This window comes from Phocoena phocoena, chromosome 8 (assembly GCF_963924675.1).
Source record: "Phocoena phocoena chromosome 8, mPhoPho1.1, whole genome shotgun sequence".
Lineage (NCBI taxonomy): Eukaryota > Metazoa > Chordata > Mammalia > Artiodactyla > Phocoenidae > Phocoena > Phocoena phocoena.
Genome location: NC_089226.1, coordinates 79557081 through 79578975, shown reverse-complemented (window position 1 = coordinate 79578975; position 21895 = coordinate 79557081). Strand labels below are relative to the sequence as shown.

The following is a 21895-nucleotide window of genomic DNA, read 5'->3' as shown; positions in this document are numbered from 1 at the left end:
TATTTTTCACCCTACCTTTCCTTTTATTATCCAACTCAAAGTATTTCCTACATGAATCATTTGCTGATCACATGCTGGAAATTCTTTTCTTCTCTGAGTCCTTGTTTAATTTATATCACTTTATACAAAATACAATGCAGTATATGATATACTTTGTTGCTAGTTGTATTTTTTTCTTTTTTTAATAAATTTATTTATTTTTATTTATTTTTGGCTGTGTTGGGTCTTCGTTGCTGCATGCAGGCTTTTCTTTAGTTGTGGCTCACAGGGGCTACTCTTTGTTGTGGTACACAGGCTTCTCATTGCAGTGGCTTCTCTTGTTGTGGAGCACAGGCTCTAGGCGTGCGGGCGTCAGTAGTTGCGGCTCACGGAATCTAGAGCGCATGCTCAGTAGTTGTGGCGCACGGGCTTAGTTGCTCCGTGGCATGTGGGATCTTCCCGGACCAGGGCTCAAACCCATGTCCCCTGCATTGGCAGGTGGATTCTCAACCACTGCACCACCAGGGAAGCCCCCCTTGTAATTTTAAGACTCTTAAGGATAGGAGCTTTTTGTTTTTTTTGTTTTTTTAAGTTATTTTTTATATTTTTATCCATTACAAGATCTAACTAACATAATGCTTTGTAATATAGTAAGCATTTGTTTTTGGAATAAATGAGTGAATGAATAAACGTATCATTTTCCTTTCAGTTTTAATACAGTCTTGTATTAGATCTCAAATTAGAAATGTAAAAAAATATCTTGTCTGTTGTCTGTTGTGATTTTTTTACACATTTAGAATGGTACTGCTTTTATTATTAATATCCAATTTTATGAATTCAAATGTTGTAAGACAAAAATTTTAAATTATTTCTAACTTTTGGGTCCTAACTATTATTGAATGCAGTGCCTAGTGGTATTAATAATAGTACCTAGTAAATAATTCCAGTAAATTGAAGATGACATAGCTTTCTTCATCCAAGTATTATAAGAAGGAAATTGGCTAGGCATGTGTATGTTATAACCATAAATATATTTGTTCTTTACTTCAGAAGTAAATTATTTTTTTTGTTTGCTACATCCCATAATACAAGAAAGAGTTCTTTGTGAATAAATGCCAAAATCAAAATAAGCCTGTGTAACTACAACCAAGCTTTGAGTGATACTTTTTTGAAATATATAGCTAGAAAATAAAAGTTTTGCATGTATTGAATAGTATGCTCTCTCCTCTAAAAGCTTCTCTTATCTTCTGACTCCATTAAGCTCATTTTACCATGCTAATCAAACATAGTTGCTGTTTGTCTAAGAATGTAGAGATGATATATTCTCTGTTTTAATTAGTGGCAGTAGATCTAATCCAATTATTTGAGAAAAATTATTTCTTTCTTTTGAAGGGAAGTGGCTTGCCCTGACATAAATCACTAATTATCGAAAGCAAGATTCCATAAGGTTGAGAAGAGTTTAAAAATGAACCTTGAGAAATTTACTTATTCTGCAGAATTCCTGTGCATACTAAGGAATAATTGATCACTCTTGTTTTTTTTTTTTTTTTTGCCTTAAGAACTATCAGATTTCTTATTTCAGTCTTGGTTATACTTACCTCTATTTGTAAAGACTGCTCTTCTGGTTCTTCTCTTCCTGTCTGGCATCTAGCTTTTTTCTCCTCTGTTTACATTTCATGGTGTGTGGTCCTCTGCTGCTTCCAGCTTCATTCACATTTTAGATATATCTGTGGCATTATTTTCTCTAAGTCATTTTCACTGTGTTCTATCAAAAAATCAGACAAAAAGAATTTATGTATCCATTAGCAAAGCTAATTTCTTATATTGTGCTATAAATTGTTAAATCCTTTTCAAATAAATGGCTTATCTCATCTGGTACTCTGACATTTGTGTTGCCATGCTAATTCATTTTTTAGATTTGTTTTTTTACAGTGTGTTACCACGTATCTTGCAAAAGGGCATTTGCCTTCATTGTTTGAGAATTAAAAATAAATTTATTTTTAAAGTTTTTTTAAACCATGGAACTGCTTTTTTAATGTAAAAAATTAATTCCAATCAGCAAAGTGTATGATTGATAACACTGTCATCAGTGCATCATTCATGCATTCAACACGTTTATTATGTGCCAGATACTATTGAAGGAACCAAAATAGAAATTCAGAAACTTTGAGTAGTTAGTTGGTTTGTTAGTTTCCTTTAGTTTGAAGAAACAAAGGTTCTCTCAGGGCACCATCTTAAAAAAAAAAAAAAAAAAAATCATTATTCTCTGTGTGGTGCAGCACTGCAGTGCCAGAAAATCTGAAGCCACTTAGTGGCTGGCTACTCTCTCTCAGTACTTCTCTCTGAATGTCTGCTCTGGTCTCCTTTTGCTAACTAAAGGCATTCTATGCTCTCTTCTGTAGTTTAAATGCTGCAGAGGGCCTGTCTGTCTGATGTTTTAAAATCAACTTCATTGAGCAATAATTTACATACAATAAAACACACCTGTTTTAAGTTTGATGAGGTTTGACAAGCTTATGTACCTGTGAAACCGGCATTACAGTCAAGGTAGAGAACATTTCCTATTCCTCCAGATAGTTCCCTTGTGCTCCCTTGCATTCAGCCCCTGCTTCCCACCAACTAACCCCAGCTCCAAGGAAGGATAAGTCTGCTTTCTGTTCCTGTAGATTAGATTTGCCTTTTCTAGTATTTCCTATAGGTAGAATCATTCAATATATATTCCTTTGTGTCAGCCTTCTTCTGTTTTTAAAAATTGCCGATATTTCAGGTATTAAGATTGTTCCTTTTTATTGCTGAGTGATATTCTATTCTATGGAATACCACAAATTGTCTAACCATTCACTAGTTGATGGATAATTGGATTGTTTCCAGTTTTGGGATATTATGAATAAAATTCTGTGACCACTTACGTACAAGTCTTTTTGTGGATACTTGTTTTCATTGCTCTTGGGTAAATGCCTAGGAACTGAATTGCTGGGTTGTATGGTAAGTGTGTGTTTAACTTTAAAAAATAGTTCGGCAATTTCTTATAAAGTGCTTGTGCCACTTCTACATTCCTACCACTATTGTCTGAAAGTTCCAAGTGCACCACATCCTTGCCAGATTCTCAGTCCTTTTAACGTTGTCATTCTATTAAGTGTGTAGTAGTTTATCATTGTTGTTTTAATTTCCATTTTCCTGAGATCTAATGGTATTTACCATCTTTTCATAAGCTTATTCTCTTTGTCTGCTAGGGCTGTCATGACAAAATATTGAATACCACAGATTGAGTGGCTTAAACAACAGAAATTTTCTTACAGTTCTGTAGGCTGACAGTCCAAAATGGTGTCTGCAAGGTTTGGTTTCTCTTGCAGCCTCTCTCTTTGGATTGCAGATGACTGCCTTCTCTCCATACCCTCACATGGCCTTTTCTGTGTACATGCCCATCCCTGATGTCTCCTCTTCCTCTTGTAAGGACACCAGTCCTTTTGGATTAGGCCCTCACCTTTATGAACTTGATTACCTCTTTAAAATTCCTATCTCAAAACACAGTTACAGACTGGGGGATCAAGATGGTGGAGGAGTAGGACAGGGAGCTCACCTACTACCACAAAAACATTCAAAACACATCTGCAAGTGGAACGATTCACATAGAATATCTACTGAACACTAGCAGAAGATCTCAAACTTCTGAAAGGACAAGAAAACCTCCAAGTAACTGGGTAGGACAAAAGGAAATAGAAAGGAATGGGGATGGGCCTGCACCGCAGGGAGGAGGCTGTGAAGGAGAAAAGGTTCCCGCACCCTGGGAGTCCCTTCACTGGTGGGGGATCAGCCTGGATGGAGGCGGAGCTTCGGAGCCTAGGAGGAGAGCACAGCAACCAGTTTGCAGAAGGCAAAATGGAGAGTAACCTGCACAGAAGGTCGGCACCACCACCTTGCGTTCTCCAGCCTGAGATGCTCCTCTGTTGGTGCGGGTGGGGACTGGGTGCTGAAGCTCAGGCCTCAGAGGTCAGACCCAGGGAAAGGACCAGGGTTGGTTGTTCAGAGACAGTCTGCAGAGGCTAGCTTGTGGCAACTGAGGGTGTACTCAGAAGAAGCTGGCGCCTGCCAGAAAAGCAAGGTGCCACTATTAGGGGCACATGAGAAGAGGGACAGGACCACCATAAGAGCTTCTTCCCCTGTAAGTGCTCCCAGGCAACGGGACACTGCCTACAGAAGCTCTGGGTGTGGGCTCAAGTCACCACTGCAATCATGGGCTCCATAGGCAGGCACAGGCCACCACTAAGAGATCCACAGGAAGTTGCCAAGCGCTGCCCACACTGTCCGGGGAGTGCACAAGGGCTGCTGCACCTGCACACCCCATGTCAAGGGGATAACAGCCAGCCCAGGCTGAGGAAAGAGACAGCAAGCATCCAAACTAAAAGCAGCCCCTTGATTCTGGAAAAGATGGTGGAGTAGAAGGCCTTGAGCTCACCTCCTCTCATGAAAATACCATAATCACAACAAACTGCTGAACAACTATCAAAGAAGACTGGAACGTACCAAAAAAGATAGTTTACATTCAAAGACAAAGAAGAAGCCACAATGAGAGATGGTAGGAGGACGCTTTCACAACATAATCAAATCCCATACCCGCCAGGTGGGCGACCCACAGACTGGAAAATAATTATATCACAGAGGTTCTCCCACAAGAGTGAAAGTCCTGAGCCCCACTTCAGGCTCCCCAGGCTGAGGGTCTGGCATCAAGAGGAGGAATCCCAGAGCAATTGGCTTTGAAGACCAGTGGGGCTTGAGTGCAGGAGCTCCATAGGACTGGGGGAAACAGAGACTCCACTCTTGGAGGGCACACACAAGGCTTCATGTACACTGGGACCCAGCACAAAGAAGTAATTCCATAGGAGCTTAGGCTGGACCTACCTATGAGTCTTGGAGGGTCTCCTGGGGAAGTTGAGATTGGCTCTGGATCACTATGGGGGTGGGGAGGCAAGGACACTGGTGGCAGAGGCCCCAGAGAACATTGATTGGCTTGAGCTCTCCCAGAGGTTGCCATTTTGGCATCAAGACCTGGCCCTACCCAGCAGCCTAGAGGCTCCAGTGCGTGAATGCCTTAGGCCAAACAACCAGCAAGATAGGAACACAGCCCCACCCATCAGCAGACAGGCTGCCTAAAGCCATACTGAGCTTACAGCCACCTCTAAACACACCCTTTGACATGATCTGCCCACCAGAGGGACAAGACCCAGCTCCACACACCAGTGGGTAGGGACCAGTCCCACCAGGAAGCCTGCACAAGCCTCAGGACCAAACTCATCTACCAGAGGGCAGACACCAGAAGCAAGAGCTATGATCCTGCAGCCAGTGGAAAGAAGACCACAAACACAGAAAGCTAGACAAAATGAGATGGCAGAGAAATACGTTCCAGACGAAGGAACAAGATAAAAACCCACAAGAACAACTGAATCAAGTGGAGATAGGCAAACTACCTGAAAAAGAATTTAGAGTAATGATAGTAAAGATGATCCAAAATTTCTGAAAAGAATGGAGGCACAGATTGAGAAGATACAAATGATGTTTAACAAAGAGAAGATCTAAAGAATAAACAGATGAACAGTACAATAACTGGAATGAAAAATACACTAGAAGGAAGCAGTAGCACAAGAATTGAGGCAGAAGAATGAATAAGTGAGCTGGAAGACAGAATGTTGGAAATCACTGCTGCAGAACAGAATGAAGAAAAAAGAATGAAAAGAAATGAGGACAGTCTTGGAGACCTCTGTGACAACATTAAATGCACCAATATTAGCACTGTAGGGGTCCCAGAAGGAGAAGAGAGAAAGAGCCTGAGAAAATATTTGATGAGATTATAGCTGAAAACGTCCTTAACGTTAGAAAGGAAACACTCAAGTCCGGGAAGCGCAGAGAGTCCCATACAAGATGAGACACATACTAATCAAACTGACGAAAATTAAATACAAACAATTAAAAACAACAGGGAAGAGAAACAAATAACATACAAGGGAATCCCCATAAGGTATCTGCTGATTTTTCAGCAGAAAATCTGCAGGCCAGAAGGGAGTGGATGATATATTTAAAGTGACGAAAGGGACAAACCTACTACCAAGAATACTCTACCCAGCAGACTCGCATTCAAATTTGACGAAGAAATCAAAAGCTTTATGGACAAACAAAACCTAAGAGAATTCAGCACCACCAAACCAGCTTTGAAACAAGTGCTAAAGGAATTTCTCTAGGCAGAAGAGACCACAACTAGAATCAAGAAAATTATGAATGGGAAAGCTCACCAGTTAAGACAAACATAAAGCAAAGGTAGGAAATCATCCACGCACAAATATGATAGTAAAACCAGCAGTCGTGAGAAGAGAGTACAAATGCAGGATATTGATAATGCATTGGAAATTAAGAGACCAGCAAGTTAAAACAGTCTTGTACATATATAGACTGCTAGGTCAAAACCTTTTGGGAACCACAAACCAAAATTCTACAGTAGATACACACACGAAAAAGAAGAAGCAACCCAATCACAACGCTAAAAGATAGACATCAAATCACAAGAGAAGGGCTTCCCTGGTGGCGCAGTGGTTGGGAGTCCACCTGCCGATGCAGGGTACATGGGTTCGTGCCCTGGTCCGGGAGGATCCCACATGCCAGGGAGCGGCTGGGCCCTTGGGTCATGGCCGCTGAGCCTGCACGTCCAGAGCCTGTGCTCCGTGGTGGGAGAGGCCACGGTAGTGAGAGGCCCGTGTACCGCAAAGGGGGAAAAAAAATCACAAGAGAAGAGGAAGAGAAGAAAAAAGGCCTACAAAAACAAATCCTAGTTAACAAAATGGCAGTAAGAACAGACATATCAATAGTTACCTTAAATGTAAATAGATTAAATGCTCCAACCAAAAGACACAGACAGGCTGAATGTATACAAAAACAAGACCCATATATATGCTGTCTACAAGAGACCCGCTTTAGCCCTAGGGACACATACAGAGGGAATGTGAGGGGACAGAAAAAGGTATCCCATGCAAATGGAAATCAAAAGAAAGCTGGAGTAGCAAAACTCACATCACACAAAATAGACTTTAAAATAAAGACTGTTACAAGAGACAAAGAAGGACACTACATAACAATCATGGGGATCAATCCACGAAGATATAGCAATTACAAATATATGTGCACCCAACATAGGAGCACCTCAATATACAAGGCAAATGCTAACAGCCATAAAAAAAGAAATTGACACTAACACAATAATAGTGCGGGACTTTAACACCCCAGTCCCATCACTGGACAGACAGATCATCCAGACAGAAAATCAACAAGGAAACACAGGTCTTGAATGACATACTAGACCCTATGGACTTAATTGATATTTATTACAACATTCCTTTGATTGTTCTCAAGTGCATATGGAACATTCTCCAGGATAGATCACATCTTGGGCCACAAATCAACCCTCAGTAAATTTAAGAAAATTGAAATCATATCGAGAATATTTTCTTACCACAACACTATGAGATTAGAAATCAATTACAGGAAATAAAAACCGTAACAAACACATGGAGGCTAAATAATATGTTACAAAACAACCATGGATCACTGAAGAAATCAAAGAGGAAATTTAAAAATACCTAGAGACAAATGACAATGAAAACACGATGATCCAAAACCTATGGGGTGCAGCAAAAGCAGTTCTACAAGGGAAGTTCATAGCAATACAGTCTTAACTCAGGAAACAAGAAAATCTCAAAAAAACAACCTAACCTTACATGTAAAGGAACTAGAGAAAGAAGAACAAACAAAACCCAAAGTTAGTAGAAGGAAAGAAATCATAAAGATCAGAGCAGAAATAAATGAAATAGAGATGAAGAAAACAGTAGTAAAGATCAATGAAAGTAAAAGCTGATTCTTTGAGAAGATAAACAAAATTGATAAACCGTTAGCCAGATTCATCAAGAAAAATGAGGACTCAAATCAATAAAATTAGAAATGAAAATGAGAAGTTAAAACTGACACCACAGAAATACAAAGGACCATAAGAGACTACTACAAAAAACTATATGCCAATAAAATGGACAACCTGGAAAAATAGACTAATTCTTAGAAAGGTACAAGCTTCCAAGACTGAACCAGGAAGAAACAGAAGATATGAATAGACCTATCACAAGTAGTGAAATTGAAACTGATTAAAAAGTTTCCAACTAACAAAAATGCAGGACCAGATAGCTTCACAGGCAAATTCTATCAAACACATAGAAAAGAGTTAACACCTATCCTTCTGAAACTATTCCAAAAATTGCAGAGGAAGGAACACTCCCAAACTTTCTATGTGGCCACCATGACCCTGATACCAAAACCAGACAAAGATACCACAAAAAGAGAAAATTACCGGCCAGTATCACTGATGAACCTAGACGGAAAAATCCTCAACGAAATACTAGCAACCTGAATCCATAATACACCATGATCAAGTGGGATTTATCCCAGGGATGCAAGGATTCTACAATATCCACAAATCAATCAGTGTTATACACCATGTTAACAAACTGAAGACTAAAAACCATATGATCATCTCAATAGATGCAGAAAAAACTTTTGACAAAATTCAACACCCATTTATGATAAAAATTCTCCAGAAGTAGGCATAAAGGGAACTTACCTCTACATAGTAAAGGTCTTATATGACAAGTCCACAGCTAACATTCTCAACAGTAAAGAGCTGAAAGCATTCTCTCTGAGATAGGAACAAGACAAGGATGTCCACTGTCACCACTTTTATTCAGCATAGTTTTGGAAGTCCTAGCCACAGCAATCAGAAGAAAAAGAAATAAGAGTAATGCAAATTGAAAAAGAAGTAAAACTGTCACTGTTTGCAGCAACATGATATTATACATAGAAAAGATGCTACCAGACAACTACTAGAGCTCATCAGTGAATTCAGTAAATGTTGAGGATGCAAAATTAATACACCAAAATCTTGCATTCCTATACACTAACAACTAAAGATCAAAAAGAGAAATCAAGGAAACAATCCCATTTACCATCACATCAAAAAGAATAAAATACATAGGAGTAAACCTATCTGAGGAGACAAAAGACCTGTATTCTGAAAACTATAAGACGTGATGAAGGAAATCAAAGGTGACACAAAGATGACGTGGAAAGGTATTGTTTTGGATTGGAAGAATCAATATTGTCAAAATGACTATGCTACCCAAGGCAACTACAGACTCAGTGGAGTCCCTGTCAAATTACCAATGACATTTTTCACAGAAGTAGAACAAAGATTTTTAAAATTTATATGGAAGCACAAAAGACTCTGAATAGTGAAAGCAATTCACAGAAAGAAAAACGGAGCTGGAGGAATCAGGTTACCTGACTTCAGACTATACTGTAAAGCTACAGTAATCAAAACAGTATGGTACTTGCACAAAAACAGAAATACAGATCAATGGAACAGGAGAGAGAAAACCCAGAAATAAACCCACCTACCTATGGTCAATTAATCTATGACAAAACAGGCAAGAATATACAAAGGAGAAAAGACAGTCTCTTCAAAAAGTGGTGCTGAGAAAACTGGATAGCTACATGTAAAAGAATGAAATTAGACATTTCATAAACACTATACATAAAAATAAACTCAAAATGGATCAAAGACCTAGATGGAATGCTACACACTATAAAACTCTTAGAGGAAAACATAGGCACAATACTCCTTGATGTAAATCGCAGCAAGATATTTTTTGATACACCTCCTAGACTAATGAAAATAAAAACAAATATAAGCAAATATGACCTAATGAAACTTAAAAGCTTCTACACAGCAAAGGAAAGTGTAAACAAAATAAAAAGACAACCCACAGAATGGGCGAAAATATTTGCAAACGAAGCAACTGAAACGGGATTAATCTCCAAAATATACAAATAACTCATGCAGCTCTATATCAAATAAACAACCCAATCAAAAAGTAGGTAGAAGGCAGACTCTGGGAGGGCTCACACCAAGGAGTACTTGCCAGAACTTCTGCTTCCAGTGTCCTTGTCCCCACAGTGAGCCACAGCCACACCATGCCTCTGCAGGAGACCCTTCAACACTAGCAGGTATTGTAAGATTCAGGCTGCTAATGTTGGCATATGTGCATTTAGCCTTAAAGAGATTAAGTTGAGAAGCAAGAAGAGCTACAGTCCTGCAGCCTGTGGAACAAAAACCACATTCACAGAAACAAAGTCAAGATGAAAAGGCAGAGGGCTATGTACCAGATGAAGGAACAAGATAAAACCTCAGAAAAACAACTAAATGAAGTGAAGATAGGCAACCTTCCAGAAAAAGAATTCAGAATAATAATAGTGAAGATGATCCAGGACCTCAGAAAAAGAATGGAGGCAAAGATCAAGAAGATGCAAGAAATGTTTAACAAAGACCTAAAAGAATTACAGAACAAACAAACAGAGATGAACAACACAATAACGGAAATGAAAACTACACTAGAAGGAATCAATAGCAGAATAACTGAGGCAGAAGAACGGATAAGTGACCTAGAAGACAAAATGGTGGAATTCACTGCTGTGGAACAGAATAAAGAAAAAAGAATGAAAAGAAATGAAGACAGCCTAAGAGACCTCTGGGACAACATTAAACGCAGCAACATTCGCATAATAGGGGTCCCAGAAGAAGTGAGAAAGGACCAGAGAAAATATTTGAGGAGATTATATTCGAAAACTTCCCTAACATGGGAAAGGAAATAGCCACCCAAGTCCAGGAAGCACAGTGAGTCCCATACAGGATAAACCCAAGGAGAAACACACCAAGACACATAGTAATCAAATTGGCCAAAATTAAAGACAAAGAAAAATTATTGAAAGCAGCAAGGGAAAAATGACAAATAACATACAAGGGAACTCCCATGAGGTTAACAGCTGATTTCTCAGGAGAAACTCTACAAGCCAGAAGGGAGTAGCATGATATACTTAAAGTGATGAAAGGGAAGAACCTACAACTAAGATTACTCTACCTGGCAAGGATCTCATTCAGATTCAATGGAGAAATCAACAGCTTTACAGACAAGCAAAAGCTAAGAGAATTCAGCACCACCAAACCAGTTCTACAACAAATGCTAAAGGAAGTTCTCTAAGTGGGAAACAGAAGAAAAGGACCTACAAAAACAAACCCAAAACAATATAAGAAAATGGTCATGGAACATACCTATCAATAATTACCTTAATCGTGAATGGATTAAGTGCTCCAAGCAAAAGACACAGGCTTGCCAAATGGATACAAAACCAAGACCCATATATAAGCTGTCTAAAAGAGACCCACTTCAGACCTAGGGACACATATAGACTGAAAGTGAGGGGTTGGAAAAAGATATTCCATGCAAATGGAAATCAAAAGAAAGCTGGAATAGCAGTACTCATATCAGATAAAATATACTTTAAAATAAAGAATCTTACAAGAGACAACAAAGGACACTACGTAATGATCAAGGGATCAACCCAAGAAGAAGATATAACAGTTATAAATATATATGCACAAAACATAGGAGCACCTCAATACATAAGGCAACTGCTAACTGCTATAAAAAAGGAAATCGACAGTAACACAATAATAGTGGGGGACTTTAACACCTAACTTACACCAATGGACAGATCATCCAGAATGAAAATAAATAAGGAAACAGAAGCTTTAAATGACACAGTAGACCAGATAGATTTAGTTGATATTTATAGGACATTCCATCCAAAAACAGCAGATTACACTTTCTTCTCAAGTACGCATGGAACATTCTCCAGGATAGATCACATCTTGGGTCACAAATCAAGCCTCAGTAAATTTAAGAAAATTGAAACCATATCAAGCATCTTTTCTGACCACAAGACTATGAGATTAGAAATGAATCACAGGGGGAAAACACGTAAAAAACACAAACACATGGAGGCTAAACAATACGTTACTAAATAACCAAGAGATCACTGAAGAAATGAAACAAGAAATAAAAAAATACCTAGAGACAAATGACAATGAAAACACGATGATCCAAAACCTAAGGGATGCAGCAAAGGCAGTTCTAAGAGGGAAGTTTACAGCTCTACAAGCCTACCTCAAGAACAAGAAAAATCTCAAACAATACAACCTTACACCTAAAGGAACTAGAGAAAGAAGAACAAACAAGATGCAAAGTGAGCAGAATGAAAGATATCATAAAGATCAGAGCAGAAATAAATGAAATAGAAACAAAGAAAACAATAGCAAAGATCAATAAAAATAAAAGCTGGTTCTTTGAGAAGATAAACAAAATTGATAAACCATTAGCCAGACTTGTCAAGAAAAAGAGGGAGAGGACTCAAATCAATAAAATTAGAAATGAAAAAGGAGAAGTTACAACAGACACTGCAGAAAAACAAAGCATCCTAAGAGACTACTACAAGCAACTCTATGCCAATAAAATAGACAACCTGGAAGAAATGGACAAATTCTTAGAAAGGTATAACCTTCCAAGACTGAACCAGGAAGTAATAGAAAATATGAACAGACCAATCACAAGTATTGAAATTGAAACGGTGATTAAAAATCTTCCAACAAACAAAAGTCCAGGACCAGATGGCTTCCCAGGTGAATTCTTTGAAACATTTAGAGAAGAGCTAGCCCCCATCCTTCTCAAACTCTTCCAAAAAATTTCAGAGGAAGGAACACTCCCAAACTCATTCTATGAGGCCATCATCACCCTGATTCCAAAACCAGATAAAGATACTACAAAAAAGAAAGTTATAGACCAATATCACTGATGAATATAGATGCAAAAATCTTAAACAACAAACTAGCAAACAGAATCCAACAACACATTAAAAGGATCATACATCATGATCAAGTGGGATTTATCCCAGGGATGCAGGGATTCTTCAATGTACACATATCAATCAGTGTGATACAGCATATTAACAAATTGAAGAATAAAAACCATATGATCATCTCAATAGATGCAGAAAAAGCTTTTGACAAAATTCAACACCTATTTATGATAAAAACTCTCCAGAAAGTGGGCATAGAGGGAACCTACCTCAACATAATAAAGGCCATATATGACAAACCCACAGCAAACATCATTCTCAATGGTGAAAAATTGAAAGAATTTCCTCTAAGATCAGGAACAAGACAAGGATGTCCACTCTCACCACTGTTATTCAACATAGTTTTGGAAGTCCTAGCCACAGCAATCAGAGAAGAAAATGAAATAAAAAGAATACAAATTGGAAGTGTAGAAGTAAAACTGTCACTGTTTGCAGATGCCATGATACTATACATAGAGAATCCTAAAGATGCCACCAGAAAACTACTAGAGCTAATCAATGAATTTGGTAAAGTTGCAGGATACAAAGTTAATGCACAGAAATCTCTTGCATTCCTATACACTAATGATGAAAAATCTGAAAGAGAAAGTAAGGAAACACTCCCATTTACCATTGCAACAAAAAGAATAAAATACCTAGGAATAAACCTACCTAGGGAGACCGAAGACCTGTATGCAGAAAAGTATAAGACGCTGATGAAAGAAATTAAAGATGATACCAACAGATGGAGAGATATACTATGTTCTTGGGTTGAAAGAATCAATATTGTGAAAATGACTATACTACCCAAAGCAATCTACAGATGCAATGCAATCCCTATCAAATTAGCGATGGCATTTTTTAAGGAACTAGAACAAAAAATCTTAAAATTTGTATGGAGACACAAAAGACCCCGAATAGCCAAAGCAGTCTTGAGGGGAAGAAAATGGAACTGGAGGAATCAGGCTCCCTGACTTCAGACTATACTACAAAGGTACAGTAATGAAGACAATATGGTACTGGCACAAAAACAGAAACATAGATCAATGGAACAAGATAGAAAGCCCAGAGATAAACCCATGCACCTGTGGTCAACCAATCTATGACAAAGGAGGCAAGGATATACAATGGAGAAAAGACAGTCTCTTCAATAAGTGGTGCTGTGAAAACTGGACAGCTACATGTAAAAGAATGAAATTAGAACACTCCCTAACACCAAACACAAAAATAAACTCAAAATGGATTAGTGACCTAAATGTAAGACTGGACACTATAACACTTAGAGGAAAATGTAGGAAGAACACTCTGACATAAATCACAGCAAGATCTTTTTTGATCCACCTCCTAGAGTAATGGAAATAAACACAAAAATAAACAAATGGGACCTAATGAAACCTCAAAGCTTTTGCACAGCAAAGGAAACCATAAACAAGAAGAAAAGACAACCCTCAGAATGGGAGAAAATATTTGCAAACAAATCAACAGACAAAGGATCAATCTCCAAAATATATAAACAGCTCATGCAGCTCAATATTAAAGAAACAAACCACCCAGTCCAAAAATGGGCAGACCTAGATAGACATTTCTCCAAAGAAGGCATACAGATGGTCAAGAAGCACATGAAAAGCTGCTCAACATCACTAATTATTAGAGAAATTCAAATCAAAACTACAATGAGGTATCACCTCACAGTGGTTAGAATGGGCATCATCAAAATGTCTACAAACAAGAAATGCTGGAGAGGGTGTGGAGAAAAGGAAACTGTCTTGCACTGTTGGTGGGAATGTAAATTGATACAGCCACTATAGAGAACATTATGGAGGTTCCTTAAAAAACTAAAAATAGAATTACCATATGATCCAGCAATCCCACTACTGGGCATATACCCAGAGAAAACCATAATTCAAAAAGACACATGCACCCCAATGTTCTTTACAGCACTATTTACAATAGGCAGGTCATGGAAGCAACCTAAATGCCCATCAACAGACAAATGGATAAAGAAGATGTGGTACATAAATACAATGGAATATTACTGAGCCATAAAAAGGAATGAAATTGGGTCATTTGTTGAGACATGGATGGATCTAGAGACTGTCATACAGAGTGAAGTAAGTCAGAAAGACAGAAACAAATATCGTATATTAACGCATGTATGTGGAACCTAGAAAAATGGTATAGATGAACTGGTTTGCAGGGCAGAAGTTGAAACACAGATGTAGAGAATAAATTTATGGACACCAAGGGTGTAAAGCTGCGGGAGTGTGGGTATGGTGGTATGATGAATTGGACGATTGGGATTGCAATGTATATGCTGATGTGTATAAAATTGATGACTAATAAGAACCTACTGTATAAAAAAGTAAATAAAATAAATTTTTTTGAAAACGTAGGCAGATCTAAGTAAACATTTCTCCCAAAAAGACATACAGATGGCCAAAAAGCACATGGAAAGATGCTCAACAAAACCAATTACCATAGAAAGGCAAATCAAAACTACAATGAGGTATCACCTAACACTGGTCAGAATGGCCATCATCAAAACGTCTACAAAGCATAAATGCTGGAGAGGGTGTGGATAAAAAGGAACTCTCCTACACTGTTGGTGGGAATGTAAATTGGTAAAACCAGTATGGAGAACATTATAGAGGTTCCTTGAAAAACTAAAACTAGAACTACCATATGATTCAGCAATCCCACTCCTAGGCATATATTTGGAGGAAACCATAATTCAGAAAGATAGGTGTACCCCAGTGTTCATTGCAGCACTGTTTACAGTAGACAAAACATGGAAGCAATCTAGTGTCCATTGACAGAGGAATAAAGAAGAGTTGGTACATACTTACAATGGAATATTACTCAGCCATAAAAAAGAACAAAATGCCATTTGCAGCAACATGGATGGACCAAAAGATTATCATACTTAGGGAAGTAAGTCAGAGAAAGAGAAATATCATATGATGTCATTCATATGTGGTATCAAGTTTTTAAAAAATGATACAAATGAACTTATTTACAAAGCAGAAACAGACTTACACATATTGAAAACAAAGTTATGGTTACCAAAGGTGAAACATGGGGGGGTGGGGTGATAAATCAGGAGCCTCGTGATTAACATACGCACACTACTGTATACAACAAGGACCTACTGTATAGCACAGGGAACTCTCTATTCAATGTTCTGTGATAACCTATATGAGAAAAGAATCTGAAAAGTAATGAATGTGTCTGTATAACTGAATCACTTTGCTGTACACCTGAAACTAAACACAACATTGTAAACCACCTATACTCCAATTTAAAAAGAAAAAAAGTTACATTGAGGATTAGGGCTTCAATATATGAATTTTGGTGGGACAGAATTTAATCCATAGCACTATTGACCATTTCTGCATCTCGCTTTTTGTTTGTTTAGTGTTTAAGTTTTTCCCATTTTGTGTGTCTTAATAGTAAGTTGTAAGAATTCTTATATTCCTTTAAGTCCTGTAACATGTATTATAAATATTTCCTCCTTTTAATTTTTTTTATATGTTTAAAGAGCAGAAATTTTAAATTTTGGTTAAGTCCCATATTTCTGTTTTTTCTTTTATAGTCTGTGGGGTTTGTGTTCTATTAAAGAAACGTTTGCCTATGCCACGGTTACAAAATATTCTCCATTGTTTTCTTCTAGAAGTTTTATAACTTCAGCTTTTACCTCAGCATTCTGAGTTAATTTTAATGTTGGCATGTGATAAGGGTCAAGGTTCATTTTTTTGGAATATGGATATACAGTTGTTCCAACACTGTGTTGAAAGATAATATTTTCCCTACTCAGTTACCCTGACATTTTTATTTCAAATCTATTGACCAAATATGGCTGGTCTATTTCTGGACTGTATTCTGTTCGATTGATCCATATCCTATGCCAGTACTACACTATCTGCTTACTATAGCTTTATATAGTAATTCTTGAATTTAAAATGCTTCTAATCAAATAGTGTAAGTCTTCCATCGTTTTTCTTCTATTTCAGAATTGTTTTAGCTGCTCTGCACCCTTTCCGTTTAGAATTAGCTTATCAATTTCCCTAATCATGCTTGCTTGAATAGTGCCTGATACTATTGGGAATGCATTAAATATATAGATCATTCAGGAGAAAATTGCTGTCTTAATAATATCAAATTATAAATCTGTAAACATGATTTTTTTTCTATTTATTTAAGCCATATTTATCTGTTTTTTTCTTCTTTTTTTTTCTTTTCAATGTACAGGGGCATTATACGTCTTTTTAAAATGTATCCCTATGTATTTCATGTTTCTGATGAGAACAGTTATCTTGACTTATTCCTAATATTATCTTGTAATTTTCATATTTGGTTTGGACTTTAGAGAAATAGTGGGCTCCTAAAATGAGCTTGGAAGTGTTCCCTTTTTCTGTTTTTTAAAACAATTTGTGTAGTAATTGGTACTGTTGCTTCCTTAGACGTGTGATAGACTCTACCAGTGAAGCAACTGGAGGCTAGAGTTTTCTTTGTGGGAAAGTTTTAAATTCTGAATTGTTTTTACAAGTAGAGGCTCATTCAGTTACTCTATTTCTTCTTGAATCGGTTTTGGAAAGTGACGTATTTTTAAGGAATTTTGACATCTTATTTAAATTGAATTTATTGGCAAAAAATTGTTTTCAGCGTTCTCTCATATGTATATAAGAGATATGTAGTGATCTGTCATTTACCATCTGTGCGACCTTGGGCAGATTACTTAACTTCTTTGTGGAATTTAACCCAATAGTTAAATTCCAGCATTATTTCAATGGATATTGAGTTCTCAGCAAGAAAGGATTTCCTTTTGCATCTATTGGCAGACCAACAATAAGGAAATATAGCAACTTGGGGAATGACAGGGGCTTTAATTTTTTTATTCTTTGGCCTCTCCTTGAGGCTTGTGGGATCTTAGTTCCCTGAGGAGGGATTGAACCTGTGCCCTCAGCAGTTAAAGCACAAAGTCCTAACCATTGGACCACCAGGGAATTCCCGTGCTTTGATTTTTAAGACCCACCTTTCCTGCACAGCACTGGACATATGTTGTATGTAACTGATGTTCGTTACTTGGGTCTTATTTGAATTGCTTGTATTAAAGTATTCTACAGGATGCTTTTAAGGGAAGAATTTCTTGGCTCATATTTCTTTGCTCGATGAAGGGTGACGTATGTGGCATTTGTATTGCATATACTTCATGTTTGCAGATTATTTTCTAAACCTTTGATAAAGAGAGCTAGCCATGTCATTGGTTATTTAGAATTTAGCTGTGTTGGTAGATTATCTTTTGAGTGAGAAAAGGAAGAAACATTGACTTATAGTCTGTGTCAAGTTTTTTCTTCAAGGGGCTAGATAAAATTTTAGGCTTTGTGGACCATGCAATCTCTGTTGCAACTATTTAACTTTGCTGTTGTGGTGCAAAAGCAGCATAGGCAATAAATATGTAAATAAATGTGTGGCCACATTTCAGTAAAACTTTGTTTACAAATACAGGTGGTTGATGGACCATATTTGGCCTGCAGGCCATAGTTTGCCAATCCTTGGTCTGTGTAAGGTTTATAAGAATTACATAGCCAGAGATTTGTCTGTATGTGCCCTTATAGCAGTACTTAATGGGCCAAAATTTGTGCTCTGTAACTCTTTGATGGTGAAAATTTATCCAAGTATTTGTATTGGCAAATTGTCTGGGGAATGTGTACACATGTGGCTCCTATTTTAGAGTGGGGGTAAACATCCATCAAAAAACACTAAGATTCAGGACAGTCTAATAGGTCATAATTTCTGTCCACTAATTTACTCAGCAAATCTTTATAGAACACCTACTATTTACTTAACACTGTTCCAGGCTCTGAGTGTACTTTGTCAAGCAAGACCTTTGTTATGGCCATCATGAAACGTATACTCAAGCTGGTAGACTAAAATTGATCAGGTAAGTGCAGGTATGTTATATATTTTCATAAGCCACACTGTGTCAACCACTATTTTACCACCTATTTTAAGAAATAACTGAAGTTTAGAGAATTGCTGCATATAACACTTCTCCCTTGTATGAGGATGATTACAGATATTCCAATTAAAATTCCTTCATTTTTATTTAAGAAAAGAAAAGAAAGGGAACAAAAAATTAATAAAGAAAAGGAGGAAAAAGCAGCAAAGGAGCTGGAGAAAGAACATTTACAAGAAAAAGCAAAAGAAAAATATGAAGAATGGTTAAAGAAAAAAAATGCTGAAGAATGTGAGAAGAAGAAGAAAGAAAAGGTATTTTCACTAAAGTGATCAGTTAGAATACATGACTTTTGTGTTTACATGTGCCAGCTATATTGTATAAAGAGTTTCTAATAGAAAATTGGCACTATCTTATCATAATATAAATACATGTAGCTACCCCTACTTATTATACTATAATTAAGCTTCAGAAATGAATATGCATTTGTGGTTTTCTTAGGTTGAGAAGTATTAATAAGCCTATTGATATTTCTGCAGTCAGGTTCAAACTTTTTATTGTTTATGCTTTTAAATATTATTCAGTGCACTTTTATGGAAAGTTTTATTACATTATTATAAATTACAGTTCTATTTTAAAACAGCAAATTGCTTTTTTCTTCTTAGGTTTAATGTCATTGTTTAGAGGCAGCCACCTTCATATCACATCCCTGATCATGTTAAATTTTGCTCTCTATAGAATTATGATTCAGTATTTCTGATCAGAAAGCCATTGGGATGGGGAGCTACTGGGGAAAAGAGTCAGTAGAATTTGAATAGAATTTTTAGTTACAGAATATCCCAGGAGATTCTTTGGTCTTGTCATTTTAAGGAAAAAGAAAAACAACGGCAGGCTGAATTACAGGAAAAAAAGGAAATAGCAGAAAAAAAGTTTAAGGAATGGTTGGAAAATGCAAAAAATAAACCTCGTCCAGCTGCAAAGAGCTATGGTTATGCCAATGGAAAACTCACAGGTTGGTTTTTATGTTATGTGGGTTACATAAATATGGCTTGCAGGAGTGAATACTATATATTATGTTTCCTTTTGACAGAAATAGAAATGTGTAAAAATCTTTTTTCTTTCAAATTACTATTTTCTGGAAGATTATAACATACTGTATTCCTGTGGAGATACTACAAATTTGTTGTCATTCTCTAAAACCAGATACATTTTAAAGGCAATAGTGGTAAAACTGCAAAGTAATGATTTCTAAGGTTAAGAAACAAGTAAAATTTTCTTACATTCCTTGGATTTTAAAGCCTTAATCAGGATATATTGAAGGGGTCATTTTCTTCCCCTTTTCTAACCCTCTCTGAGGCAAAGCTTCCAGTGTCTTTGGCACATTCTTTTTGCAGGGTGGAATACTAGACAGCACATGAACCAGACACAGACCTGGTTGGCCTTTAGGCTTGGTCTGATTATAAATGGCAATGCATGTTTTTCTTTGTACTTCATGTTGGAAGCTCATGCCTTGCTGACAGCTGCCTTCACTTGTTTAAGTGATTTATTATTAAAAATACTCCCATTCTGTTTTGTTCACACAATAGGACATATTCCAGACTTTGTTGTGACCATCGTGGTGAAGTGTGTGTTGACATATCTATGCAGTCAAAGTGGGTTGCCAATGTCTGAATGACACATTCCTGCTGTCAGGATTTAGGCCTCTCCTGCATGTCACAGAGGTCATCCATTACAGCTACCGAGCAGGGCCTGCTCTGTTTTTTTGTTCTCTTGTTTGAAATAAGAGTAATAAGCAGTGGTTTTAACCAAATGATTGGATAGTAAAGTTAAAACTTAGGTGGAATATACATATTGACTAGAAGTTAATTGGTGAAATAATGGATTATTTTTTTTTGCATTTAAATAAGTTTTATTCTAATAAATATCTTTGCAAATGCTCTACTGCTCTTAATTATCAAAATTACAGTGATATTATGAAATCTGATTAAGTGACAGTGATTTAGAATTTAAGTGGTTCTAAACAAGAATCTTGATTCACTTTAGCTACATATGCAACATACATTTTTTCTGCAAACTTTAGTGTCCGACTAGGGGAAACATGTACACAATCAGCGGTTTCCCCGACTTGAGTTAAAATGAAGATTTTGTTCAATTTAAGGGTTCTAAAATTAATTTCTTAGGAGAACTTTTATGAGTTTCTATATATATAGATTTGAACATTAATGTTCTTTGAATGCTTAGATTTATATTTTAATTTTTACTTCAATACTGTGTTTGAAAATATTTGAGAGTTCAAGTTTTAAATGAGTCAAATTGGTTTATCAATGATATTTTTGCCCTTTTAACATTTTTCTATGAACTTTAAAATATGTAGTTTCTTTGATCTCAAAAAGTTTTCTTCTTGTTTTGTTCTGATTTTTTTCATAATTTTAGGTTTTTACAGTGGAAATTCTTATCCAGAGCCAGCCTTTTATAACCCAATTCCATGGAAACCAGTTCCTGTGCCTCCTCCCAAAGGAGCAAAGGATCTATCAGGAAAGAAGACTAAACGGCCTGTGATAAGCCAACCAAACAGGTCATCTTCTCTGGTAATGCATAAATCCAGAAGCAATCTTTGTCTTGGAACTCTGTGCAGAATACAAAGATAGTAGATGTGGGAAATTACATGCTTTTACCTGGAGCTATTTAAGATCAGAAATTGTTTTTTTTACTGCTCAATTAGTTGCTCAACATTTGATGTATTATTGATAAGTTCAAACTCTTGCATTTGTATACAGAGTCCTTAGAGTTAATTGAGGAAGATATTTTATACATTTTCATTTTTATAAATGCTTCAAGGTTGATCTTGGCATATTGTTTTGCAGGATAAGTGACTGAATCTAACAATTGTGTTTGTATTTAGCTTGTATTAAAACTACCCTCTAATACCAGTAAAAGCAACAATTTTTCATGTGTTCTTTCATACTATATGTTGTGTGTTTATGTTTATGAACAATGTAAGACTAAGTCGTTCAAACAAGCATTTCTAAACTGCATGCTCAAGATGATTCTTAGAAGAATCTAAATGGATTAGAATCCCAGAATAATCAAAAACAGTCTTTGTTGATGGCTTTTGTATTTTTTCCCTGTGTAAATATTTGTAAA

General features: G+C 36.8%; 1 protein-coding gene across 1 annotated transcript in view; it reads left to right on the top strand.

Moving 5' to 3' along the window:
• The window catches only part of CCDC34 (coiled-coil domain containing 34), a 47782-nt gene extending 26383 nt beyond the window's left edge, over positions 1-21399 (top strand). Inside the window, exons 4-6 of the mRNA XM_065882835.1 lie at positions 18907-19065; positions 19622-19763; positions 21185-21399. Coding sequence (XP_065738907.1) covers positions 18907-19065; positions 19622-19763; positions 21185-21399 — 516 coding nt within the window. The remainder of the gene's footprint in view (positions 1-18906; positions 19066-19621; positions 19764-21184) is intronic.
• Positions 21400-21895: the final 496 nt, after the last annotated feature.